This window comes from Alexandromys fortis, unplaced genomic scaffold, assembly GCF_014885135.2.
Source record: "Alexandromys fortis isolate MF-2015 unplaced genomic scaffold, M_Fortis_MF-2015_v1.1 scaffold_9, whole genome shotgun sequence".
Lineage (NCBI taxonomy): Eukaryota > Metazoa > Chordata > Mammalia > Rodentia > Cricetidae > Alexandromys > Alexandromys fortis.
This window is the reverse complement of record NW_026067892.1, coordinates 6,786,993-6,814,659: the sequence shown is the minus strand read 5'-3', so window position 1 is coordinate 6,814,659 and position 27,667 is coordinate 6,786,993. Positions and strand designations below refer to the sequence as shown.

Genomic DNA, 27,667 nt, shown 5'->3' with positions numbered 1-27,667 from the left:
TGTTCAACTAACTGATTCATCCCAACTTTGCAGTTTTGTTTACAACTAAAGTCTGGAGTTTCTATCCCCTTTCTTCTAATAAGTTTTTAACACAATTATTTGGCTATTTAGGAGCTTATACACATTCCAGGAGCAGAGACCTGTAAAATGTCATTTGAAAGGGTTCCCTAGGACTCTCAGAAAGCTGAGCAGGAGTTCCTGGGGCAGCAGGATATAACTGTTGGATTTGACACTTGACTGAGTGAAAAGCGAGAATCCTTTTCTAGTGACACCAACGTCAAGAGGGTAGATAAGGGCTTGTCTGTCCACTTAAAGCCAGTACTGGGGACAAGGTTTCCGAGCCAGCTGCATTTCACCACACAGCTAATGGCTGTCTCAGCACACACCCTTCCTGCGGCTGCCATGCGAGTGCACGTTCACTCACATGAACTTGTGTTGCACGTCTCGAGGGCTTTGGTCAAGTTGTCCCATCAAAGCACGGTGGCAGCCAGGAGGCTGCAGCATTGGCTGTGTGTACCCATGGTGGCTCACGAGTATAATGTGTATGGCATTTCCCTCCTAGGACCCAGAGAACACTCAGCTCCAGCCTATCGCCTTTCCCGAGGCTGTTCCTCAGTCCCTATATCAGTCTCCAGACACCCTGCAGTGTCCCGGGAGCAGGCATTTAAATGAAAGCCAGAAGGTGTAGACACAGCCAGCCCAGATCCATCCTCCAAGTCTGTGCCTATCTCCACGGAAACTCATCTTGGAAATGCACATAGCATCCCGTGGCCCCCACAGTCATGCTCTCACTATGCACCCCTACACACTGCACAGCTGGAGAACAAGTGGTAACTCAGAACAGTTTTCTCCTCACGTAGGTTCCTTAGGCCACCTGCACTCTGTGCGTGCTCAGACCCACCGGTCACCAACAATGAACAGTTCCATCACCACCTGGCTCCTGAGTGGTCCCCATGGCTCAGTCCACAGCTCGTGCCCCTGGAAATTGTCTATTGCTAGCCGACTTGGGTGGGTGCTAGACACTCAGATGTCATGGATGTGGGTACCCTTGTCTTCTACATGTCCCCTGGCCTGCTGCCCCAGTTCTGTGGTCTGCTTTACCTGACGACTGGCCCATCAGATTTTGAGCTTCTTCGGAGGAGTGTAAAGGCAGCTTTTCTCCTGGAGAGCAAAGAAGAGAGAGGTTTAATGTTTTGCCCTCAAGGAGAGAAGCAAGGTCCCTTCAACTAGGAAAGCTCAAAATATGATTGGAGCATGCACAGCCGACGTGCGTGGCCAGTGTGTTTTCACTGGCCATAGCCACCAGGCGGCTCTGCTTCTGGGAGAGGGACAGACACCCTGTTGCAGATGCCCGGGCAGGCTGTGGCCAGCATCTCTGATCACTTCACCACAGGCCTGAGTGCAGGCTAGCTTCTGTCCGTGCTATCCTAGGCAGGGCTGCACCGACTAAGGCTGGGGTCGCTCCTGCTTTCAGAATGTAGATCTGGGAAAAAGATGTGCTCCAAGCGTGGCTAGGTAGAAGCCTTTGTAGGAAAAGCCACCTGGGGATGGACTGTGGGTGACACAGAGCCCAGCAACGCACATAAGACCTCAAAGGGCAAGAACGTGGAAGGAAACCGGGGAGTGGTAAAGTTGTCCACAATGGAGGACGGACCGACCCGCCCGGCCTCAGCTGTGTGCAGCCCACTGTGCTAACACTGCAAGATTCAGCATTCAGAGCTTGGCCAGCACCTGTGCTTTGCACTGCACTGAACAGCGCTCAGAAAGAGAAAGCGAGTCCCCAGGTGAGAAGAGAAGGTCAGAAAAGGGCAGCTGGGTACGTACCGGGGAAAGCGGGGTTGGTCTGTCCGAGGGGAGGAAAGGGGGTTTGCTGCATGGCCAACTGGTGGAGCTTGGTCAACTGCTGGGGGTAGGAGGGACACGAGAGCTAAGAAGGTTATTGTCATCGAGTACAAGTCACACCAAGTTAAAAATGGCAGTCACAGAACTTTGCACAGAGAGGTTCAGAGGGGCCATGCGGACACATGGCAGACACTGCAGCAGGACGCAAGGACTTGGCCTGGGGGGAACCAATGGGCCTGGCTGCCAGCAGCCAAGAACCTGAATGAGCTGTGCCTTTCCCTTACCAGGCTAATGAGGAGGGGAGGGGCCAGGGCCCGTGGGGCTCTGAGAGGAAGGTCTGAGGGACACAGAGCAGGGCCAGCTGGGCTCCTAAGAAACTAGCAGATTCTTAAACCTTGCCACAGTTCCAACTTCCTGCTAGCCTTCACTCACCTCCTGGCCAGCAGGCCTCACTTTAACACAAGGCCGTTCACATGTAGAGTTGGGAAGGAGGGCTAGGGAACAGCAAGGAGAGCTCCCCGCCTGCCCTGTAACCACCTTCTCGACTTAGGTGGGGGACAGGGCACAAGTGATAGATGCAGAGGCCCCTGAGGACGAGGCTCTCCATGGGAGCAGCGCTGGATCCTGCTCCCTGCTGTCCCATAGGCCACGTCTCTGCTCCCACCAGCCATGCAGCTTCACAAATAGAGCTTGTTCATTTTCTCTGAGCCTCACTCTCAAATTAACATAAAGAACATCAGAAAACAGACTCTGAGCAGAGGAGCAGGCTAGGATGGACGTCGGCTCTGAATGACACTGACCTTTTGAGAATCTAGGGCACTGGTACAGAGGGTGTGGGCTTCCTGTGGGATGGGGGCCCAGCAGGCAGAATAGCATACCTACAGGGAAGGCTGGCCCTTCTCCCTCCAACGGGTCCCAGCAAGGCTGCATGTCAATTAGTGGGGTTCTGGAGTCTGGCTTGGATTGTGGCTGCCTCCATCAGGGGACAGAGCTGGCAGGGCTGGGAGTGGCTGTGGGACACTGACAGAGGCACTATGGCCAGGGAGTGGGCACCTGGTAACAGGGCTGTTTGTGCCTCTGTTTTGGTGCCTGGTGAATTAGGGTCCTGTGCTGCTGTCACAGGATGAAGTGGCTGGTCTAGATGTCTCAAGGAGCTTTCCTTCCTGCACTAGCTTCCTAGGTGCAAGGTACCCTCAAGTTTAGACTAGTGCCCCGTGAAGACGGGGGATGGCCTCGGCCTGGCCCTTCCTGATGGCCAGTGGAGTTCATGTTGACCTACAGGATGGCTTCTGGGGTGCTTGCTGGCTGGTTGTCCCTTTCCTGATTCTGGAAGCTGGGTGCCTGTGGCTTCTGGGTGACATCTCTGGAACAGAACTTTGGTGCATAAACACAAGGCTTTATGGTATTAGCATCTGTAAAAGCCACTTTGGCCCGGGATACTCATCCTTTTCCGTGTCTGACCTCCCCAGAAACATGGCAGGATGGGCGATCCTAACTGCAGCTCCACTCGCCTTAGACGTGCCTGGCTTCTTGGGCTACACAGGGGAGACCTGGCTGCATCCTGAACTCGGTCTGCATCTGTGTCTGTTCTGACTCTACAGCAGTGGGCACACCAAGCTGCTAGAGTGGCTTGGCAGAAGAACATGTCCATAAGTCCTGTTACCAGGCCATATCTCAAGACTAACACTGTGCCTCCAGGTGGGATGGGAGGCTCCACAGGGAAGGGCCTGAGGGACTCAAGACCCTGTCTACTCCACCTTGAAGCCTTGGTGAAGGAAGCATTTCTGATACACACCACAGAAAGGTACCCTAGAAAGTACAGCCCTGTTTGGATCTGCAAGGGGACCTTAGCAGAGGTGTTAGTGTGGATGCCTGCAGGCCTAGCGGGTTTTAGCAGCTATACTCCAATCATATCCACTGTTTCTAAACTTCTGTGTCCATTGGCTGCGATGTTGCGCCCCTGAGGATAGACCTGTCTTCATCTGCCTGAGTCCCCAGAGACTAAGGAGCAATGGATGGTTCAAGATGGCAGGGGCAGTGGAATGTCGAACAGGGCATGTAGGCAAAGTGCCAAGGGAACGAGCCTGATGGATCTAACATGGAGCAGCTGTGCACAGACTCCAGGCCTTGGCTCTTTCATTTGGTTACGCAGCAGTTTGTGGGCTGCGGCCATGCATCAGCAAGGGCTAGTAGTCACCGTGAGTTTTCAAGGATTTCCAGTTGCCCATATGCACTATGCTTTTGTCGCCTGCTGGTCTCAGGGTGGGCTTCAGAGTCCACTGACTACAGGGTACAGGCAAACCAAACCATAGGACCTATAAAGCTGGCTCTGCTCATATCCAGACTCTGATGTTCAGAGGCTTAGAGTCTCTAACTTCTCCCCCATTGCCATAGATCTTCTTATACATTTATGGCCACACTAGCAAGCAAATGCAGCGACGTCATAGGGACAGGATTAGCCAGTGTGTGAAGGGCCTCGGTGGGCATCTGCTGAGGTAGCACCTGTGGGAGTGGAGTGTAGACAAGATCCTCTTCTTGGTACGGCTCTGTTTTCATCAGGCTACCTTACAACTCAACTTCCACCACTGTGGGAAGGATTCAGTTCTGAGAGCTCTCCCACTTTTGCTTTTCGATAGTTATGTCACGTAAAAAGATCAGTTTGGGGCAGCAAGCCAGTGACTAGCAAAGTTGCCCAAACCCTTAGGGCCCCCCAGAGATCATTAATGAATCCCAGGTGCCAGATACTGAGTTACAAGATCTAGATTTTCACTACTGATTTTGGTTTTGCTTTGATCTGGTTCTTTTTCTAGCCTAGTTCTTCCCTTTGGATTAAGAAGTAATGTACTTTTTTAAAAAAATTTTATTTTATAGGGGACCACAGAGACTTTGTATTTAAAAAAAAAGACTCAACTTTTAAATTGTTGAAAAATTTTAAAGATTATAAGACTTTTAAAAGTTGTAATGTATTCTATTTTTGATACTAACGTGAGATCTTGGGGACAAATGAGAAAGGGAAGGTTATGGCTGAGTGGTGATATTTTTGTGTGTTAAGCTGACAAGGAGTAGCTTGTTGGTTAGCTTTGATTATCAACTTGACACAACCCAAAGTTACCTGTGAGAAGGGAATCTCAACTGAGGAGCTTTCCAGATTGAACTGGTCGGTGGTCATATCTATAAGAGATTGTTTTGATTGAAGGCTGATGTGGGAGGGCCCGGGCATGGGGCAGCACCATCTCTGGGCAGATAGGACTGGGCTATACAGGAAAGGTAGTTGAACATGAGCCAGTAAGCAGCTTTCTAACACGGTTCCTACTTCAGTCCCTTCCCCGATTTTCCTCACTGATGGATTGTGAACAGGAAATGTAAGCTGAATAAACCCTTTCCTCCAAATTATTGAGGAGGGACATACAAGAAGGAGCAAGAAAGGAAAGACAGGCATCAAGCAGACAGAAAAGAGGCAAGATGTCACAGTGTAGGAACTCCTATGGCTCTTCCCACTTTAAGGGCTTAAGTCTGCAGCTCAGTGAATCATGAGGAAATGAAGGCAGTGAGCCAACCACTCAGGCAGAGGCACCTACTAATCTGTACTTCATTGCATTGTGGGGAATAGTTGTGTTTTCTGCCCAATTTTCCAACAGGGTCAGTTGCTGATGACTCGATACTGCATAGACCTCTCCAATGTTCCTTTCAAGAGAAGCTGACATATCAACACTGCCAGCTCTGGCCTGGGTTTGTACTTTCTCTAGGAAACCCTTCCCTCACCAGAGAACAACAGACAGATATTTTCCTATGTATTTTTTTTTTTTCTAAACGCGCCACCCTTTCCTCTTGTGGAGTTCTTGATGCATGAGGTTTTCAGGAAGAACCAGTGTTGGATGACTCACCGTTGGGCACTATTTGTAGGCAGTCCCTTCTCTTGGGAGTGCAGTGAAAGCTGGGCAGGACAGGCCTCTTCACCTAGCACCTCCAGACCCTGTGCTTCCTAGAGATCAACAGACCAGGCTGGCTCCCAGCGTCTCCTTGGACCCAAACGGCACTGTGCCCATTACTGTCACCCTACAGTAAATCTTTGTATTTATAAAGGCAATCCCTTTATCACGTTCCTTAATGAGACCTTCAGGATTTTAGGCCTATGTTCATTCATGCAACTTTGAAATCAATATAATTTCATCAAAAGGTCTTTTGGGGTCTGGATTTTCACTGCACTTGTACGTCATCCTGGGAAGAACTGGTACCTCTGAAATTAGGACCAATTCCATCTCTTCACTTTGTGGGAACTTTTGTTTGGATGGTTCAAAAGACAGGGTTTTGCTTCATTGGTTCGGTTTGGCTTAGCTTGTTGAGACAGGGTTTCTTTGTTTACCCTTGGATGTTCTGGAACTTACTCTGTAAACCAGGCTGGCCTTGAACTCGGGGATCTGCCTGTCTCTGCCTCCAGAGTGCTGGGCAACAAAGGCAGATTTTGTTGTTGTCTGGTCAGTTGGTTGGTTTTGTTTTAGGCACAGTCTCATTCTGTAGCCATGGCTGTCCTGGAACTCACTGTGTAGACCAGGCTGGCCTTGAACTCACACAGACCTGCCTGCCTTCCCCTCCAAAGTCACCCTTCCTCATCGATTTCACACTAGTGTTTTACATTAAGAGTATGGCCTATATGATTCCAAATTCTGAAATCTGCTTCATGGTCGGGTACGTGATCAAGTTTTGCAAATACTTCTAGGGATTCTACAGTTGTGTTGGCATGACATTCAGCCTGGCAATCATATCAGGACAACATACTTGAGAGGGAAATATGTCACTCCTGGGGAGGGGAAGACGTCACCCAAGGGGAGGGAAAGACACTGCAGTTCCTCTGCGGTGTTTCTCAGACTCTCCAGGTTTCTTTTGGTGGACATTTCCTTAGTATGCTCTCTACTCTTCAATTATGGGGCTTCTCATCCTTTGAGCACGTCTCTTGAAAGAACACAAATGAAATTTCTCCAGTTTTATACTTACTATTTACCTTAAAAATTATATAGTCTGACAGCCTTTGTTTTTTTTTTTTAAAAAAAAACTGGAATTTTAAGTTCTTTTATTTTCTGCCATTTTATTTGATACTTTTAACTGTTCTACTTTTCCAGGGATTTTCTTGTCTTTCACTTTTCAACGTTTGGAGTACTTGCCCCTCATCATTTTCTTTCCTACTACCAGTGTTAGGCAACTTACTCCTTTTCTGTTAGTGATCACTTTCAATTTTTAACTCAGCATAGGCAGTTAAGTTTTAACCCCATCTTAACCTCTAGCCACTAGAATCCATTGGGACGGCACAGTGACCCAGCTCTGGTCACTCGAGTCCAGTGGGACGGCACAGTGACCCAGCCGTTGTTTTACTTCCCTCACCCACATCCTGATGTAGTATGTGCTTCTCTCCTTGTACCTGGTACTGAGGACTGGGCCTGGGCCTTATGCGTGCTAAGCAACACTCTACATGCTCAGCATGTGCGCTCTGGTATCTCTACACGTTCAGTTCTGCTGTGCTAACCTAGCAGTTATAAAGCACTAATAGGAGGACACTCATTCTGTAGATCTGTGTTTCTCAAACGCCGACTGCTCTCTCTGCTCACCACCAGCTTCCTCCTGAGTTGTCCCTTCTCTTCCCTGGATGGCATGCATCATCAGGAGGCTATGGCTGTGGTCCCGTGGCTTCTGTTTTCCTACAAATGGCTGCACTGAAGTCCTTGCCCTGAGACAGACTTTAGGATGGTAGTACTTCCTGCTACTATGCCATCTCTGGTGAGAAGCTGACTGCATTTCTCACTGCTTTTCCTTTGCTATGTTCTTTCACTTGTCTCTGGGGTTTGACTTTGGCCTTTAGGTTAACACATAGTTTTCATTTATTTATAGAAGAGGTTGTTTCTGTTTATCCTTCTGAAGTTTTCTGGGACAGCTAACTGTGAGGATTGGCTTCTTGGACTGATTCTAGAGACTTCTGGGGCATCCCTCTCCATCCTGGTGTCTTCTGGGCTTTAATGGCTACCCAGGACCAGATCCGTTCCCCCTAACGGTGTCTTTTGGGCTCTAATGGCTACACAGGACCAGATCGTCCTCCTTCACGGTGTTTTCTGGGCTCTAATGGCTACACAGGACCAGATCGTCCTCCTTCACGGTGTTTTCTGGGCTCTAATGGCTGCACAGGATCAGCTCGTCCTCCTCCACGGTGTCTTCTTAGGTTCTGATTATGTTACTAAGTCACATGGGGGCATGGGAGGTTGAGGATGTGCCAGAACTAAGGTGCCGGTTGGCTTGGCAGTGAAGAACCCACAAAGGAGATCAGGGAAGGAAGAAAAGGCTGAACTTCAGCCAACAAGGCTACCTGAGCTTTCAGTTTTGTGAGGTCTACTGTAGTTACCCTGCCAACTAGTAGGTGGAACCAAAAAAGGCCCACTGAGCAGCCATGTTCCAGGATGGGAACAGAGCCAGAAGGTTTAGTGACAGCTGATGGCCATGGAGTGCTGTTAGCTCATCTCTTTCTTCACTATCGGTGAGGAGGGCATTCTCACCCACTCCCACAAGGCTATAGAAGTAGATACCGAACAGATAGGAGGGGAGGGGAAGCATGCTAGATAGCTGTGCAACACTCTGTAGCACTGGGGATAGCCACTCTGTTCATCAGGGCGCATTCTATCTCAGACGGTACCATCGTCTCAAACGGCACGATGCAGAGCATTTCTAATGCAGCATCAGGCTAGACGCCTCTGTAATTTCAAGATGTACCAACGACAGAACAAAGGCCTACCAGGTCAAGAGGTTTTGCTAAATGGTTGCTGCAGACACACTGGCATGCCAGTTCTCCCACTCACTCCCAGTGATCCTTGCCCAGGGGACCTCTAAGGCTACCCTCTTCTGTGATGCGAGACTGATGGCCCTGAAGTCTGCTTCCCAGCCTGGTGCAAGGTGCAGGTTAGAGCACAGGGCCCAAGTGAGAACGCGTCGTCAGGTTGGCGTACAGAGACATACTCTGTCGGTATCTTTGTGCTGCCTCGCTGTCAGTACCCCTTTAAATAGTGGGGTGCTGAGTGAGGGAAGCTGGAGTTAAAGTCAGAGATTTGTACCCGGGGGAGGGTGGAGTAGCTCTGAAGTGTCCAGTAGACAGTGACTTAGGCTGCTCTTGTGCAGCAAGAGAAACTGTACTTGGGAGTCTTGACAGTTTTATGAGCTAGCACCAGATGACCATATTCTCTATGCTGGGTAGCAGCAACGAGTTGCAGGCAGCTCCCCAAGTCCTCTGATCCTCAGGATAAGCAGCTAACAGCCAGTGTGGCAGTGCCCACATGGAATGGTCAGTATGTTAGAGGTATTTGTAATTTTTAACTTAGGATAACTTTCAACTTATAATGGCTTTATCGGGACATGGCTTCATGTAAACTCAGACCATCTGTGGTTTTTCTCCCTTCTTGATGTGACTGCACTGATTCAAGGAAGGTGCTGGAAACACAGACGAGAGGGACAAGCAGTCTGCCCATTGCTCACCTGTCTGTGTGCCTTCTGCTTCACTCCTGTGTCCTAGGGTGTGATGCTGCTTCCCTTTTGTATTTCTGAAACCACACCTGACTGATACTTATGGGATGCAAAAGTGCCTGGACACTTTCCAAAGCTGAGTGACCATTCTAGAGAAATGGACACGCAGACACCTTCTATGGCTGAGTGGCCAGCCACCCGAGAGAAGTGGATGTAAAAGCAGATGGCACTTCACAAGGCTTCTGAGTACTTATGCTTGACTGTGCTGGGCATGCACCACAGGGCTTCTGCAGTTCAGGGCTGTGTTGTGGAATCTTGATTTAAAACATTGCTTAAAATGAGGTCTGGAAAAGGAACACGTCCTCATCTAGACAAGGTGTATTCAGATCTAAGGGGTGAATCTCGTGGTAGACTCCATGTCTGATTTGTGGCCCTGCATATTCAGGCGAGTGTGATAGCTGCCTCTGCAGCTGAGACAAACTCTGTACTCAATGACACCATCAAGGATTCACAGTTACTACAGCCATTTTTGCATCCGAAGAAACTTAAGCTTTAAAAATCTCCCCAAGTACTTGGCCCAGATAAAAATCATCCTGACCTTCATTAGCCATGTCGCAGAACGTCCATTTTCTTTTCCTTTCATGTGGCTCATGCGAAGTCTTCAACTTTGTATGTGATAAAGGTACCCTTAGAAGATGGACTTTTTGCTTACAAATCATATAACCTTGCCAAAGAAAATAGGCTAATGTTCATAGGAAAAGCCATTTTGTGATGAACAGCCAAGATTCTAGATCATTCTTGCTATTCTAAGGGATACCTTAGAATGGGCAATTTGTCAACAACATAAATTTGCTGCTCCCAAACACAGAAGCTAAATGTCTAAGATCAAGGTGCCAGAAAGTTGTGTGTGGTAAGTGACCTGCTCACTTTCCAGAACAGCACCCCAGATGCTATGTCCTTACATGGTGGAAGAGATGAAGGGGCAGTCAGCTCCTCAGATGCTTTTGACTCATGAGGCTGAACCCCAAAGACCCACTTAGTCCACAGAGACCTTGCCTCCTAATACTGGCACCTTTGTGATTAGGTCTGAATATCTGAACTTCAGAAGAATACAGGCATCCACAGCACAGCATCAAGTATTAAAACGTCACAGTGCATAGGCGGCAATAGCAATACTTGTATATTAGTTTAAATTAAGCTGCACTAATCTATAAACTACCCATTAAGAGATCCTGAGAACTCTATGAGAAAGGGTACAACACGGTACTGACACAGAAATCAACCAGAAAAACCAACCACGACCTGTCTCTTGCACACATGCCTCACTGGTCTGTAAATTACGGCTGGATCTGAACTCCACCAACTCCAGGGTCTACCCTGCCCAAGGGACACCGAGGGCTTCAGTTTTCTCAGCTACGGAAAACCTACAGACACCTTCAGGTCATCCTTAAACATCTGGCTTTGCTGGGGTAAATACCGATAAGCCTGAATCTCTCCAATAGCCTCCCAGCAGGGGTAGAATAATTCCCTAAGTCTACAGCTTCACTGAACCCCAACAGCCTGGCTTCCAGGTCTGCCCCAGCACCACAAGACAAGGCCATCCCGGAAGTGACTTCCTGGTCCCTTCACTCAGTTCTATCACCCATTCACAGTGGTCACCCTTTTCTGTAATGAGTTCATAGGTTCTACTTCCACTTGGCATCGGCAGCTGAGGACAGGACGAGCAGAGCCCTAGTGGTATATTCTGCTCAGGGTGAACGTGCTCGTGGGTGCCTGGAGGCCCACAGTCTCGGCATCTAAGTAGCCAAAGGCACATGTGTCTGCCACGATGATCAGAGTGAGGTACTATGAATTCAGACATAGCAGCGCCAGCCAGTCTGTAACCAGGAACCATCGAACATGGCCTTGTGGGTATGGCTATGCCCGGGCAGCGATTTTTAATCCGTGTTTCTCAATTGTTTGTGTGTTGTTTTATTAAAGGTTAAAAAAAAGGCAGCATGTATTTTTCACTATAGGAATCTCCATGCAGCAACAGTGAATCCATATTTCAGATGCTTATTTAGTGGCAGTTAATTCTTAAGACCCCTGGGCCCTGCCTACAAATCTTTCCCTGATACACATCTATTTCCAGTCCCACTCAAAAGCCAAGGTCTGCATAAGCATGGCAGCAAGATTAGTGCCCTGGCCAGTGCTAGAGTGTCTCAGGGCACTGAGCAGTGCACACATGGGAGTGTCCTGGGGGAGCTCCTAAACCCAACACATGTTCAAACCGCGTTAAGAAGAGGTGGCCCAGGCTGGAAATACAGTTATGTGGTAGAGTACTTGACTAGCATGTTTGAGGTCCTAGGTTCAGTTCCCAATACTATGAGGCTGGGCACCTTTCTCCCCTCCTGCATCTCCTAGAACAGCCCTACCCACTAGCATCTCCTAGAACAGCCCTACCCACTAGCATCTCCTAGAACAGCCCTACCCACTAGCATCTCCTAGAACAGCCCTACCCACTAGCATCTCTAAGGCCCCTAAACAATGACCTTCTCTCCTGGCCCCTGCCGGCTCGGTGTAACCATCACTACTCCAGGTGGCCCCTGTGCCCCCTTTTCTACTCAGCTCTCCCCTGGAGGTGAGTCAAGAGGCAAACTAAGACTCTCTCTGTGTCCCCCACAGGCGCCCTTGGGAGGCTTTTAATCCTCCAAATACAGACCATACACTCACACTGTCACGTCATCAGGAGATACTCAAACAGACCTAGGCCAAAGAACAGGCGGTAGGTCCAGCTAGAGAGGTGTAGGTTCAAGCCCAGGAGTCCACTTCCACGTTCGGGATCTTACCAACTATAGAAGAAGCAAAAGCACCCCCCCCCCTTTCTCTCAGCAGGCCTTGTACACAGGTAAAATCCGTGCTTCAATTTGGGCTCTCTGAAGAGCAAGTTTTTCTTGCCCAGGTACATTTAATAGCCTTCTTAGGACACTGTCATGGAATAGTTCTGATAATGTCACCTGACTTAAGTGCACAGGAAGTGCCTTGCCCACCCTGGCCACAGGTGGTAAGCTACACTCTGCCAGGCCAGCATGTAATACCCATATTATGGGAGTGGGTAGGACCACCAAAGGCTAGGCCTGTGTGTGGGAGGGAAGCCCTGGACTGCAGCAATTTGATGTCAGGCCAAGTCCTCAACACAAGCAAGAATTAGTGCTAAGAGGTTAAAAAGTTATCTGAGGTCATATGGATACAACAGACATCAGAGACAGGGAGAAAACTGATTAATATTATTGTGTAATATTAATATTAGTAGCAATCGACAGCAACATGCAGGAAGGTACACAATAATGAAGAAAAGGCTAGAGAGGCAGAGTGAAAACTCACATCTGGGTGGGGGATGGCGTACTGTCCCTGGATTGTGTAGGCCTGGAGAGGAGAATGAGAAAGAGAGAGACAGTCAGCTTGGGATGTGGTGGGACCTCAGCTAGACAGTCACTGGCGACCCACCCTCGTATGACAAGAACCTTCTAGAACCAGTGTTTTCCATCAGTGTGCATCTCCACCCGTCCTTGTTTGCTTAAGATGGGGGCAGAGAGTCTCAATTACACCTGGTGAATGTCACTACCCCCTCCCTGAGCTGAGGCCAGCTCCTGCTTCTAAGCCTGATACCCTCCAACCTTGTAGACTACAGATGAGCCATTTAACCTCCAGTAAGAGGGCCGCTGATTATTGGTCATCAGAGCAAATACTTTGGGGAAAGATTTCGGCCTCAAGATATTTAAATGAAAACAAAAGTTTTAAAAGTAACTAGAGCAAGTTTTGCCACAGCTGGACTGATGAATAGGTCTGAGTCAGTCACAGCACTGACCTAATTTGTTTTTATTACCGCATTTTACGTAGAGTCTCTTCAAATAGGGAGCACCCTCTCTGAAGGTCAGTGTGGTCTCCCCAAGGCTCATTTAGCTTCCTCGCTGTGACTGTGCCAAGCACAGCAGCCACCCAGCCTCACCCTGAAGCCCCAGGGATAGCAGAGCCCTCAACATCCCCTTCAGCTATGATGCCCTTTGGGAACTCAGACAACAGACAGACAACACAGTCAAGGGAGGGCAAGACGACAGACAACTGTCTGGCTTCGGGCAGTGATGTACCATCCTGGTGGAGGCACAGACATAAGGACATGGCTTCCATCGCCTGGCTGGTCTGACCTGTGACCACCCTTGAGGTCTCAGGGCATCTGAGAGGGTTACCTCAGAGGACCATGTGTCACTTCTATGGACCCAGACCCTCCCACATTTTTTATAAATGTGCTAATTCTTGTCACAACCAAACTCAGGAGCTCAAAGCCATGTGACTACCTAACAGGGACCCGGCCATAGGGCAGCTTTGAAATAGACACAGTTCCGGTAAAAAAGTCTGTGCTGGATGGCCTGGCTGTGCCGGCAGAGGAAAAAAATAACCTTTAAGATATGGCACTTTCACGGAGAAAGAGATAGGTATCTGCTCTGTGAGGAATGGGGCTGGGACATAGTCTTGGCTCTTGGAAAACTGCCACCAGGAATGATCTCCCAGTTGTTACCCAAGGGAGCATCACTGAGGAAGGGACATGCCATCATTCTGGCCTGGCCCGCTGCTCTCGGAGTCCTGTATGTCTGAGCCGAACCCAGGAGCTCAGCCGAGGTAACTGTTGATTCTGGGCCCTTACATGGTTGTCACATGTCTCAGTGTGTTCTGCCCGGGGTTGTTAGCTTGGCCAGTATGTAACAGTGGCTGCAGAGTCGGCTGGTAGGGATTCCAGGCCTCTCCTTTGTCTCTCCTAAAGTGTCAGACACATAGGCAGCCTCCTCGGGGTGGGGTCCTGGAGGGGACCGGCCCAGACCTAATTTCCATCTTTACTCCTGAGCTTGTATTCTGGCTTTCCTACTAGACTGCCTCCTCGCAGGATGGCTCAGGAGAGTCTGTCCTGTGTATATCCAGGGCAATCAAGGCCAGACCAGACAGTTCCAAGGGAATGTTGATGGGCTTTGAAAGGCTAACACTGTCAGGGGATAAACATAAGAGCACAGTGACCTTCAGTGCTGTGACTGGAATAGGGGTACTATTGACTGTCATAGGAGATCCTGGCCATGATTCCTCCTGGAGTGTTCTGCCCTTGGAACTGAGGCTGTGACTCCACACCATATAGTTTTCATTGCATAAGGGCTTTCTGAATAAAATCCCATATTTCCTCCTGACAGAGAGCTAGTTCACACTGGTCACTGTCAGCTAGCTTTGAATCTGGAGAGAACAATGGAGGCAGATCTTTGATGGGCTTGGCAATGGACTGTGTGACCATATCGCTGGTGCCAGCATGGTCCAAAGTACTGCCCTGAGCCTCGGGCATGAGGCTGGCAAGACCTGCTGTAAGTGGGGTGTGTCACATCCTGGATCTGTTAAGAGCACAGGACTCTATGCCAACAATGGGGCAGACCTGAGTCAGGAGACTCTGCGTGTATGTGTGCATGCTTGAGTGCACATGCGCACATACATCCATGTATAACATAGGGGAGCAGGGAGGGAGATGGGGGCAACAGGTCTGACCCACACATGCTACACATGCTTGTTTCCCAGAAAGGTATAGGAAAACTCCCTTATAATGTGAAGAAAGATAAGAAAAAAGTTCTCTGTCTTTTTCCTTTTGAATACTAAAGTAAAACCCTGTGTCTATTCTGCCAGCTGGGTCACCTATGGGGAGTCTCCCTTGAACAAAGACACACATCGCGGCCAACAGGACACAGAGCTCTTCTGGGTGGACCCCTGGCTGTCCGTGTTTAAGTCATCTGTGTGGACAGGTCTCATGGCAAAGGTGGGCATCTGAGCTTTGGTGAGCACGTAAGGAAGTCAGAATGGGGTCTTCTCCAGTCTCTCTCCCTTCCTGGCCAGCACTACTCACAGACAGAAGTTGTCCCATCTAATCTTCCAGCCCCCTTCTCTAGGAAGCAGACACTGGCCACTAAATCCTCAAGGACAGGTTTGTAAATGTGAGCTCTCTGCCTGTGAGGATGTCTACTCAGGCACACAAGGGGGAGTAGGGATGGATCCCAGTCACAGTGAAAGATGGGCTAGCCTGAGGTAATTCATCTCCTCACAGGGATGTTCCTGCTATTCCCTGCGTATATGGTAAGGTCTTGGATGTGCTTCAGGAAAATGGAACCAGGGTTCCCACAGCTCTGGGGGACTCAAACACAAGCCATGGTCACCCACAATGTTTCTGCACACTAACTACTGAAGCCGTCCAGCAACATCCACAGAGGAGTTTTGAAAGGATTGTTAGGCAGCACCTAAATGTGCATCAGTCTGCAGGTCTCTCCTGTCTCAGTCAGGGATCTCGCTGGGAAACGTAGCTGTGAGCTGCAGGTGTGCCCCCCAGGCCCCACCCACTGCCTGGGGTGATCCAGAGAGCTCTGTGTCCATCGCAGGGCGGGAGACGTGCACGTGAGAAGGCGAGAAAACCTGAGTGCACTAACGGGCAGCGGCGGGTGCTGCAGTAAAAGGCTGAGGTTGGCAGTGGAGGCCGCGAGCGGGTCGGCTCTTACCTGACCACCTGCAAAAATGACAGGGGTGGAGGCGGGCTTTGGGCGGTAGGGAATGGTGGCACCTTTCGGTGGGGACTAGGAAAAGGGACAGGAGAGGGAGAGAGCGGTTAGAACAGCTTGGCTGTTGGCCTTGGGCTGCCTTCCCCCATGCCCACCCCTCTGTGGAACCCCCAGCCCTTCAGATATGGCCAGCAAAGGCTCCGCAGGCCAGAACAGTGAGGGGAGGGGACAGCCAGGGACATCAAAAGGAGATGACCCTGCCTCCAGCACACTGAGGCTGGCCGGATTCTTTATCTTCATTGTTTTCTTCCTTGGGATGGGCATTCCTTTTCCCAGGCCTGCACTGTTTGCTACCTATCTTCAATAGACCCATGGCTAACCAGGAGGGGGAAAGGTTCCACAGGCATGCCAGGGCAAGTGGGTCACCTGCCCGCTGAAAAGGGACTGCTAGCAGCTGACCCCCATAGGCTATGCATGCCAGGCCCCCTGTTGCCACCCTTTTCCTGGTATGGTCCCATGGGGTTCCCAAAGGTAGAAGGCATAAGGCAGTGACTTCACAGAGGAGCAGCTTGCATCCTTTGACAGAAAATACTCTTGAGTCCCTGGAGAAAACCAACTTTGAGCACAACTGCCATGGGATCTGATGCTGAGCAACCCAAGTTCTCTGCTTATCCTACAGCAGCGCTCATAGAGTGGCTTAGAATCATTCATTTTGTTTCACCAGTGAACGAGATTCCACAATGTCAAAGTCTGTGGAATTTTCCTTGACTACCCGTGTGTCCAGAATATAGGTGTCTCCTCTTGGCAATGTGGCTATTGCTTTTAGCAGATGTTTTGTTACAGCAACAAGTAACTATCCCTGAAAGGATAATGGTCACAGTCTACCAGAGCCGCTGAGGCTGTGACCTTGGAACATTCCTTACCCTGGAGCTGACAGTAATATAAAGGACATAGTCTGAGCTGTCCCTTGGGAATGCCCATATTTCCCATTGCTGGGGTCCTAAAAAATGTCTCTAATCGCCTCTGTGCAAACCTGGCTTGCTGATGCTTCCTGGACAGTGCCCAGGTCTGTGGTACAAGATTATGCCAGGAGCTCCCCAGTGTCCAGCACAGACTGTAGCTGCTACATCGTGTCTGCCAAGTATTCCAGATCCTAGAGCCAATCACCTGTGCTCCAGGCTGCTACTCTCCCAAAACAGGAGCTCCCCGTGCCCATTCAGAAGGCCCAGATTCATTTTTACCCATCCACAGAAAAGTGACCTTCTGGGCTCAGACCATCAACATCCCCAGGGAGGCAAGGCATGCAGGCTGTTCTCACAGGTGCAGGAGGCACCAGATTTGTGAGGCAGGAGGTCCATAAAAGCAAAAGTTGCTCTCTTTGCAGCTTTCACCCAAGTGCATATGCTGAGGCACTGCTTTCCTTGACTGGGGGGGTAGAAAGGGCACACCCCTTAAGCAAGTTTGAAAGGTCTTTGACAATTTGGGTCTTGGATTCATCCATGCCTTTTCGTAGCTGTTCTCTAGGTAGAAATGAGGCTGTTTTTACTGTGATGTCTTTCTTCCTGGTGCGGGGGCCACTCCTTTCAGCTTCTATAAACTGCATCACGCAAATGAGAGTGGGATGTCCCTGTTAGGTCAGTCTCCGGCAACGAGATGCACAATGTGCATGGCCATGTTTCTCTGACACCATCTCGAGATGTGAGTTCTGACACAGTCCAGGCACTGGTCCCACTCCCTTTAGCTTGGAAGTCTGTTAGGAACTTCTGGCAAGGACACATATTCTGTCCTGAGCAGTGGGCAGCTGGCCCCCGATGTCCACTGTCCTGAGCGGTGGGCATCTGTCCCCCCATGTCCACTGCCCTGAGCGGTGGGCAGCTGGCCCCCACTGTTCTAAGCAGTGGGCAGCTGGCCCCCGATGTTTACTGTCCTAAGCAGTGGGCAGCTGGCCCCCCACGTCCACTGTCCTGAGCGGTGGGCAACTGGCCCCCGATGTCTAGCAGAACTGCTACCATCACTCACTGCCACTCCAAGGTTGCCACTGCGCTCAGCATGTGCTTCTCACTGCTTGGGGCAGATGACAGTACAAAGAGCTGTAAGTCCTTAGCCATGACCCTCAGCCTCTGGGCTCCTGTGAACAGACCACACTATCACCCTGACCAATGTCGGGGGAAAGTGCATGAGAATAACATTTTAAAAGCTATCTTTAACTTCACAACTACTGCTTAGGGAAATAGAACTATGCAAACATTTTCACAAATAGTTAAATGTGAGGTTTGCCCATGATGGCAATTACACAGAGCAGATGGCAAGGCAGCCGGTTGGTGGAGTTAGTTCTGTGGAGACGTGGTAGTGACGTCAGCTTGGGCTATGAGAGGGCAGAGATCAGCAGTGCTTCAAACAGCTAAAGGTCCTGCTTGGGGAAGAGTCACAGAGGAAGTCTGAGGGAAGACCACGGTGCAGGGGCTACTGTGACTTCTGTTCCACCCTTCACGGGAACTTAAGGAGGCTGCTGCTGTCCGGTGCTGCTGTCCGGTGCTGCTGTCGGGTGGTTCTTCTGTCTTCTGTCTGTACCCACAGCTTTCTTTGCACACTGCATCTTCCTGGGTCTGTCCAGGTCCTACCTTGAGTATGGGCTAGCACTTCTCTTGACATCTGCCGACCGGCAGGTCTGACAGGCAGGAGACTTCCTCTTACACACCACCACCCCTGCCTCTGTCTGGTGAGAGTGGTTACTACTTCAAAAGCTGAAACCCCATGATCTGTCCCCCCTCCCCCACCCATGCCCTCCCACGCACATCCAGGCACTGGCCACAGGCTACCAACAGGTGACACTTTCCAGAGTGCCCCTGCAGCCCACGCCTGGGATCTGCCCGTTCTTGATGTCTGATCTTCCCACACCCCAAGTGACCACATGAACACTCGGGTCAACTGAGGCACAGGAGGCTTAGTGACAACGCTAGAGAGTAACGGAGAGTGAGCTCGGCCTGGAGCAAGGCGGGCAGGGGGCGTGTGCTGGCCCATGATGTTCGTACTGTACCTCCAGCATGACCACACAGATCTGCTTCACACACTGGATGATGGCTTCCGGGGTCCCTGAGATAGTCACTGCCCGCTCTGTGGAGTTGGGCAGCATGTCACCTGCCACCTGGACCTGAGCACCTGTGGACTGCAGAGAAGGGGCATTGGAAGGAGAACAGCACCACACACCTCCAACTCTTGGGGATGCATCCAGGGTGGGCTTCACCGTGAAAATCCTTCATTAGGAACAGGGCCTTAGCTGGTCATCTTGCCTCCCAACCCTGACTCTGCACACCTCTGAGGGAGCTATGACTTCCTGGAAAGTGCCACCGTCTCAGCCAGTGTGCCGGACAGGAGGCTATGGGTCTGTAGAGGAATCTACAGGGAAACAGATAGGAGTGCTCTTTCCAACACCAGGAACTCTTCCTCCCTGGAAGCAGGTCACACGGAGGCCAGGAAGCCAGAGTCCTGCCTGCTCTTGATGTGTGCCTGCCACGTACCTCAAGTGACTACTCGGATTCACAGACCTCAGTGACAATGTTAGGAAGCCACACACATAGTGAACCTGGCATCTTCTAAGTCACAGAAGAGGACAGGAAGGAAATCAACAAGGGGTGGCTGCCCTCCTGCTTAAGAGAAGGGCTTGGGCCAGGCATGGTGGTGCACGCCTTTAATGTCAGCACGCAGGAGGCAGAGATAGGTGGATCTCTGAGTCTGAGGACAGCCTGGTCTACAGATAGAGTTCTAGGAGAGTCAGAGCTGTTAAGGAGAAACCCTGTCTTAACAAAACAAAAACGGGGGACGGGGGGGTGGGGGCAGAAGGAGGATGAGGACCTGGCCTCCCTTGAAGTAACATGTTTTCAATGTCAAACCCACATCAGGCTCAGGCTCCATTGGTGTCATCCCAGGACGTAGGACCTGACTGATGGACAAAAGGGCATCTCTTAGCAGAGTGTGTCCAGAGCCACAGAACTTGAATGCTAAAACCTATCTGTCCAGGGACCTCCACCCTCATCCTTGTTCTTGTCCTTGGCAAAGCAGGGCTACTCCTGGCACACGTCACTGTGTGCACGTGTGAATGCGGCAAGGTTCCCCACATCCCGTTTTTCACTGGTGTTATGTTTGCAAACCCATTTTGAGCCATCAGGCTGTGCAGTATCGGTACATACACTTACAGATTGTTTGGGAGACATGCAATAAGGGTGGGCAATACCTCCCGGATTTCCTTGATCTTAGAGCCGCCTTTCCCGATCAGGGACCCACACTGGCTGGCAGGGACCACTAGTCGCAATGTCACTGGGGGCTTGCTGGTGGCAGGGCTGTTGCTCATGGAATTAATGATGTCCTAGGGAGGAGAAAACAGGCATGTTGGATTCATATTAGTGAGCACAGCAGTGTGGCTTGGGAACACTGTGAGCACGTGTAAGCAGCATCTCTGCCCCTACCTGTTTTCCTGGACACTGGGACGAACTCAAGGAGCCCTCTCCCACATAGCAAAGGGACTCGGTAAGAGAACCTGGCAACCATGGAACCTTCAAAGCCAGGCCAGGCTTAAAAGGAACAGGAGATATACGCCAGATGGCCACATGAGCCATCAACACACATTGATTCACAAGGCTGGGTGGTCAGGAGTCACAGGGGACTCAGGACAGGTCATAGGTTAAGAAGATAAATGATCAGGTCTGACCTTAGCATGATGTCTACTGGGTATGAGGATGGCAGGCAGATATGTAAGGCAGACTTGTCTGGGGCCAGTGGAGAGCAGGTGGGTGGGAGGGCACTCCCAAAGGGCGTTACTAGCTGGTCAGATGGAATTGGTGAGTACAAGGCCTGTTTCCATGAAAACCCAGAGAAGCCTCTACATGTGGAAACTTGATAACAGAGGATGCAGCCTGAATTGGGGGAAAGTAGCTGAGACCAACATACACGGCCACCCTGGAGAGCCACACCCAAACCTCTGGAGCGTGGGGCTAAATGGCCAGAATTTGACCTCATGTCTTTCTCCACTTCTAATTCTCAACTACCCAGAAAACAAAAACAAATCCTCCCTTTTCCTGGGTGATCACCAGGGAGCCTTGCTTCTAGTGAGCTGCTGTTCCTACCCAGATGCTTTATCTGTTGCACGGGAGACAGTGGCTAACCCCCTGCTCCATCCAGCTCTGCACATACCACTTCAGCTTCGTTTGGGCAGCTTGTTCCTATCTCTCCATTTCCTCTTGGCCTGGACTCAGCCTCTATCCAGACAGAGTACCTAGGGGCCCCTGTGCCTGCGGTTCAGCTCTGCATCTAGAACCACCCTCTTGGTACTGAGTTCTTCTGTTTGTCTCCAGCCTGGGGACTGCTTTTGCTTGCTATTCTATGGTGAACTTGGGGCATGACCTTTCTTCCCTATGGTAGCATTGGTGCGACTGCTATGTGCTGTGTTGTCCTCGACTGAAAAAGACTGGCTAGGATTTGAAAACACTAGCGAGAGATGCAAGACACAAATGAGGGAATTTTCAGGCCCCGTGTCACCTGTTTAGCAAAACAAGGATGTACGGAATGAGAAGGTGAGGCTTGCTCAAGCCTTCTAAACCTCTCAGGGTTTTATATATGTTTCCTGTCTCCTGGGTTGAGGGTGTTTTAGCTACTATATGTGTGTTTCAGGAGGTAACAAAGCATTTCCTTGCAGAAAGCTATAGCCATTAAAGTTGCTAAAAATGGCTTGGTTTTATTTAGTTCGGGAGCATAGCAACTTTTACACCAAATGTCAGGGCACACGCTTTGCAGGAGCCAGCACTTAAGAACTCTGGAGATGGGTCCCTATTACTAACACTGCCTCCTTACCACCATGCTCTGGGAAGCTAGAAGGATCACTGGCAATTAAAATTCCTAACACTTTCAGGGCTGGAGGTGTAGTTCAATGATAGCATGTACTTAGAATGGGCGAGGGTCTCAGCTTGATTCCTGACATGAAAGTCCCTTAGGCCCAAGATAAACCAATTCTATGGCCACACTGCCCACTACTTACAGATACTTTCTTCCTGTGATTGGTCAGTCTGAGTTTAGGGATTCTGTGCTGATACCACATCTGCCCTGCTACAGGTAAAGGGGACAATATACTATGAGAGGCCTCAGACTGCCCTGTCTAACATCACCAGCTTAGGCTGCTTCCCAGGTACTTCTTTATGACCTCCCACCAGGAGGTGCTGTCTCCCCAAGAAAAGCGTCTCTGGAGCCTCACTGAAGGAGACAGATCAAACAAAATGCAGCAATGAAACTCCAGGGAGCTTAATGCTTAAGCCTTCTTCACGTATCTCAGCTCAGACCACAATCCAGTATTCCATATAGTAGAAAAGTCGCTCCAGAAGACCTCAGAGCAGAGGGCTAAACAGACAACCACAGTACACTAGGAACTATGAATGGCGGACTGTCTTCTCCTGAGATAGCATCCCAACCTCCTTATCTAACTCATTTGCTAGAGCTTGCCATCTTCCCAGAGAAGGAGGGTGTTTCAAAGGCACAGCAAAGGGTGACACGGTGGCTAGGGAGAGTTAACTGCCACTAAATGGAAGCCAAGTTCTTTGAATCAGGGCAACAGCAAAGATGCCTGGAGAAATATAACAATTAGCAAGGCCACTGTCATCACGGGCTCAGAAGTGTATCAACTGTACCAAACACTTCCCAGGGCAGAATCTTGGAGAGGCTCAGATAATCCTTGCTTATCCAGGATTGCTAAGTAGAGGGTACTTAGAAGCCGTGAAGCTGTGTCCAAGTGACAAAGAGAAGGTGAGTCCACATCCCTGGATACAGGACAGGTTTAAAGCACTCTCTAAACTGTTTTGTAAATTACTGCCAGAATCAATGAGAAGGCCCACAAGTTTACTGTAAGCATTAGGCATTGAAATTTTGGTTCCATAATTAGAAGCCACTGAACTTTCTCTTGTTATCTGAGCTGCCTTGAGCAAAAAGGACTATCAGCTTTGTGTCTGCAGCAGCCATCTGCACACGCATGGACACCTTCAGACAACTGATGCCAGGGCCAGCTGCCCTGGCTCCTGAAGGGGCAGCCCTACCCAGGGTTGTTTGAATAGCTGTGGCAGACCTTTGGCTATCGCAAGCCCTGAGAAGCTACTTGTAACATGGCCAGAGGGGCTGCGCTCTCCCTGCGGAGGCAATATTCTATATCACTAGTCAAGGCTGTGGCTAGTCCCAAATACAAACCGTAGAGACAGTGATTGGTCCAAACAAACTGCTGTGATTAGCCAAATGAGTGATTATGATTGGTCCAAACACTCCTTTTTCAGGTTCTTAAGCAGGTAGCTCAGGCTTACGCAGGGACTCAGCCCTGGTGTTGGATCAGCAGGTCCAGTAAAGACATGTCACAGGTAGTCATCCTTGCTACCTTTAGTGGTGCACGCTAAGCTACTAATACAAATTAAAAATCAGCAGAGACAGAAGAGCGTGGTGGTAGTGGCAATGGGCACAGCGTGACAACTGGACAAATGCTGGCCTTCAGCTTTAGCTCTGGGCTAGAAAAAGCAGCGGCTTGATCCCATGGGCTCCACGTGAACCCAGTCTCACTGACACCATTTGTACAACTCAGCAACTCAGTTAACGTCAGATCCAGTGACATATGAACCTGACACAGATACCCTGTTCCCTGCCCAACGCCACACACAGACACAATACTCTTTGATGCTCTTAAGTCTTTTTTTCCTTGGCTAGCCTCTTGCAAGGGCACATGTGAAATTCAGCATGCAAACTGGTGATGGCCAGGCCACGGGTGCCATGAGAACGGCCCATACCGCTAAAGCAGCTTCTCTGGCTTCAACCCAGGATGATTAAAGCTTGGGTACCCACCATTTCCTTAATGCTTGCTCCCAATTCTAAGCCAGGGACCACCAAAGAAAGCAAGTCCTCTTGCTCTCACGACTCTTGCAGGAAGCCTGGCTGCCGGGGAGTTAGTCCTCTCCAGTTCTCCTACCCACACCCATTCTTAGGGCGTACCTAAAATCTTCCCTGTGTCCAGTACACAGTGCTCCCCTCCCCCAGTGACATGTGATGGAGATTGATATCTTTACAGCAAGCTCTGAAAATACAGTCCACTGTTACCATTTAGAGAGGTTGCTTATACCCAAAAAAATCTGACCACAGCCTCTTATTTATGACAGAAAATAAGATGCCAGTGATCACCATATATTAAATGGAAACACTGAAACATGAAGAGAAGCTCAGTAGAGCACACAGAAGCATCACATATACCTGTGTGTGTGTGTACATCTCCCGACCTGAAAATCCACTTCTACTCCCTTTTAAGACCCAGCTCTATAAACTCCCCAGGGAGGAGGCTGCTGCAGGGTGTGTAGCTGAGCCCGGAGTTGTGCCAGCTAGGGCTTTGTCTGGGGCCATGTGGCAGACACAGCAGCAGGACTCTGAAGGTTCGAGTACAGCCTAAGACAGTTATGTGCCTGGTGGGAGGCCTGTGTGCTGAGGCGCTGCATGGTGCCTGGGAAACACAAAGGAGGCAGGCTTCTCCACTGCACGTGGTAGAAGTGGCCAAATTTAGGAACAGAAAAGGGTGCTGACCCTCTAGATGGACAGAAACAGGGGTGAACACCCAGGGGACTGAAGGCGAAGAGAATGCTAAGGTAGTCTTGTCACAAAACAAGCCAGTTCCTGGGCCAAGTCAGGCAAACAGATGGATGGGCAGAGCCGGCTGGAACCGAGCCCACGCAGGCAAAGGCTGGGCCTTACCTCCTCAAACTTGTACGCTATCATAGCGAAGGCCTTGAAGATGGCATCCGTTGGGCCTGTGATGGTGACGATTCTCTCCGGGCAGTTTCCCTCCGAGATGTTGATCCTGGCGCCACTCTAAGGTGAGAGAGGAGGAAATGCGTCTGGCAGAAAATGGAAGTTTCTCTGGGCTGGCAGACAACTTCAAGCAGACACCAGTGCTGAGATGCTTGGAAACCTCATCCTAAACAGTGAAATCCTTGCCAGAAATCCCAGCAAATTGGAATTTTCAGGTTTTGTTGTTTTTAAAAATAGAGTCTCGTGTAACCAAGCTGGCCTTGAACTCCCTGTGAAGTGGGAGAGGATAATGGCACTGAGCTTGTGCTCTTTTGTCTCTGTCTCCTTGGGGCTGGGGCTACAGGTTTGTGCCACCGAGCCCTACCAGACCTCGGTGCTGGGGTTACACGTGTGTGCCTCCGTGCCCTACCAGAGTAGAATGTTAATTAGTAAGAGTCCCAGTGACTGCTAGGAAAACTGTTGAACACTGAGCGTGGAGCATGGCAGACAGATTTCCCCTCCTTGCCTTGCATCCCTGGTACACAGGCAGGTCCATGAGAGCCACCCCTTCCCGGTCAACCTGACCTGGGGATAGGACGTCATCTAGAATAAAGCACACTCACCTCTTCGCGCATCTTCTTCACTGTTTCTCCTTTCTGGAAATGGAGACACAGAGAAGGAAGTCTGTCACCGCCAGGTGCACAGAGGGGACATGGGTCTAGCTTAGCCCAATCCTGGATGCTGGAAGCTGCTAGCATGGTGAGGGGCTGCCTGCCTCTGCTTCTAGTCCTACTCCTGGTCCTTGCCTGCCCCTTTGAGTTAATTGGTCTCTTTACTCGTTGGGCCACACAATCCTGGGGTACCTCAGAAGAAGAAACAAAGGCATGGGAAAGGAGGCATAGCCACCCAGAGGTATAGCTGGCTGCTGTGAATTTGATCAGAATCAGGCCCGTTTTCATGACAGCACCACAAATATTGTACCAGGGTGGATATTGCCAGGAGATGCCCAGCAAGGGTTAAAAAAAATACAGCATGCTGGGAGGGATGCGCCTGGTCCTCAGGTGCTCTCTCACACAGGCTTCTCATCGGTCCTTTTCCCATGGAAACGCCTCGTGCTTTAGTTATAAAGAGGAGTTACTAAGCTCCCGAAGGTCATTTTGCACTGATCAGTGCAAGAATGGTGACACTTCCCTGGGTCTGAAACCCAGATGTACCAGCCACAGAGGTGATAAGAATAAGCTTCAAAGTGGTGACTGACCCTACCAGTGCACAGGAAGAATGCTCCCTGCATGGTTCGCCCAGAGCCAAGGACAAGAGTCATGATACTGTTGTTTAGGCAAGGAGAGGGCATGAACAGGGCTGCCAGGGCAGAGCTCCTTGGGACCCTGACTTCCTCTAGCACAGTATGCCTGCCGGGGCTGTGAACCTGCTGGGGCCAGGCACCAGCAGCAGCTACTGCTGTCTTTGTCTATCACTTTATAGAGACCCTGAGAAAGGCAGAGTTCACTCAATAATTACCTTCCCAATGATGCTTCCAACTTCCTGTAGGGAAAAAAATCAAGAAAGATGATGTCAAGCACCGTGGGGCGGAGGCTTCAGAAAACAGTCTATCTGAATGAGGAGGATTTACGGTCTTTACAGAGTTGGGGTGGAACCAGGGCCTTGTGTGTACCAGACAGGCACTCTCTCACTGGCCCCACAGGACAGCTGAAACTCTAGGGAAGAAGACTTGCCTTTGTTGGGCTACCCAGCTCCTCTGTACCCAGTTGACCAGTGCTGATCAGGTATAGAGCTCAGCTTCATCAACAAACTGCCTGGCAAGAGGAAAATCACCCCCACACTTAAGGAAACCCTGCCACAGACGGACGGGAAATAACACCTCCACTCTTGTGATTTGCTTTACAATGTAGGACACCTGGAGAAGCCACTGGCCCGGTCCCCACGACTCTGCCATTGTACTTCAATGCCTGCAGGAACCAATGCTCCCAGCCTGTTCCAGCCCACAGGCCAGCTCCAGCAAGGTTATCATGGTGTGTCCCTTGGGGCAGGGCCAGCCTGACTTCCCGGCCAAGGGAAGTAATTTCTTTCAAAATCTGACCTGCCCTTCCCACTATAAGCAGGCCCTCAGCAATCCAGAGCTGCTGTGATCCAAGAGGAAGGTGTGGCCTGGGTTCAGGAAACAAGGAGGGAGTGCTCAGCCTCAGCCCTTCTGTCACAGGAACTAGGGGCCAGTCTACCGTGTGGGGGTGTGCTATGAGAAGGGAGGGGAGGATGCTCTCCACCACAGAAAAGACATGTCTGAGTGCAAGAGGACATGCTTTTTGGGAAGCTGGATGTCCTAGAACTGTCACTCTAGTGGGCACCCCGGCAGGAAATCTTGCATAAAAGCTGGGAGCTAGATTTCTTAGGGTAGAAGCAGAGAACACAGGGCCAGCTTTGTCTTGTGGGGTGGGGAGGTGTGACTACTGGCTATGACGGACAGCACCCTCCTACAGGATGCGGGCACTAGGGCACTGAGGTATAGGTGCCAGGTCAAGCAGTCTTGAGTAGCTCTAAGAAAGGTGTAATTTGTACTGCACATGCAACACCGTTGCAGTTTTGAGACTGTAGCACAAGGAATACAGAGCAAATCCCTGGCGGGCGGTGCCCTGGTTTCTGCCCCACGTCACCTTTCCATGCATCAGCAGACGGATGGTCAGGGTTACGTTCAGGCCACCTTCTGAGACCTTAGATTCCATCTTTCCTCCAAAGTGTAGCTCAGGGTGGTGGCTTAAGGTGCTGAGGGTGCTGTGAGGAAGGATGGATGGGGCCCAGATGGCATCACCTGGAACAAGAAGGAACAGCTGTAACCAGGGGTACTCTTTTTTGGACCCGGAACCATGTTCTGGCCTCCAGGAGAGTGGTGTGCCACTGTCACCACTATAGGAGACGCACAGAGTTGTGTCCTAACCATGTAACCCTGTAGACTCAGTTTCCTCCATCATGGCCTC

The 27,667-nt window shown here is 50.3% G+C and overlaps 1 protein-coding gene across 4 annotated transcripts in view; it reads right to left on the bottom strand.

Moving 5' to 3' along the window:
- The window catches only part of Pcbp3 (poly(rC) binding protein 3), a 175,872-nt gene that overhangs the window by 5,671 nt on the left and 142,534 nt on the right, over positions 1-27,667 (bottom strand). For 3 of the 4 annotated variants that reach the window (XM_050143893.1, XM_050143905.1, XM_050143901.1), the window contains 10 exons: positions 27,347-27,501; positions 26,196-26,219; positions 25,301-25,333; positions 24,642-24,758; positions 20,119-20,250; positions 18,925-19,053; positions 15,888-15,962; positions 12,700-12,741; positions 1,825-1,903; positions 1,102-1,161 (listed from right to left, as the gene is read on the bottom strand). In XM_050143893.1, the coding sequence (XP_049999850.1) occupies positions 1,102-1,161; positions 1,825-1,903; positions 12,700-12,741; positions 15,888-15,962; positions 18,925-19,053; positions 20,119-20,250; positions 24,642-24,758; positions 25,301-25,333; positions 26,196-26,219; positions 27,347-27,501 (846 nt within the window). The remainder of the gene's footprint in view (positions 1-1,101; positions 1,162-1,824; positions 1,904-12,699; positions 12,742-15,887; positions 15,963-18,924; positions 19,054-20,118; positions 20,251-24,641; positions 24,759-25,300; positions 25,334-26,195; positions 26,220-27,346; positions 27,502-27,667) is intronic. The other variant, XM_050143913.1, reaches the window with a different exon arrangement.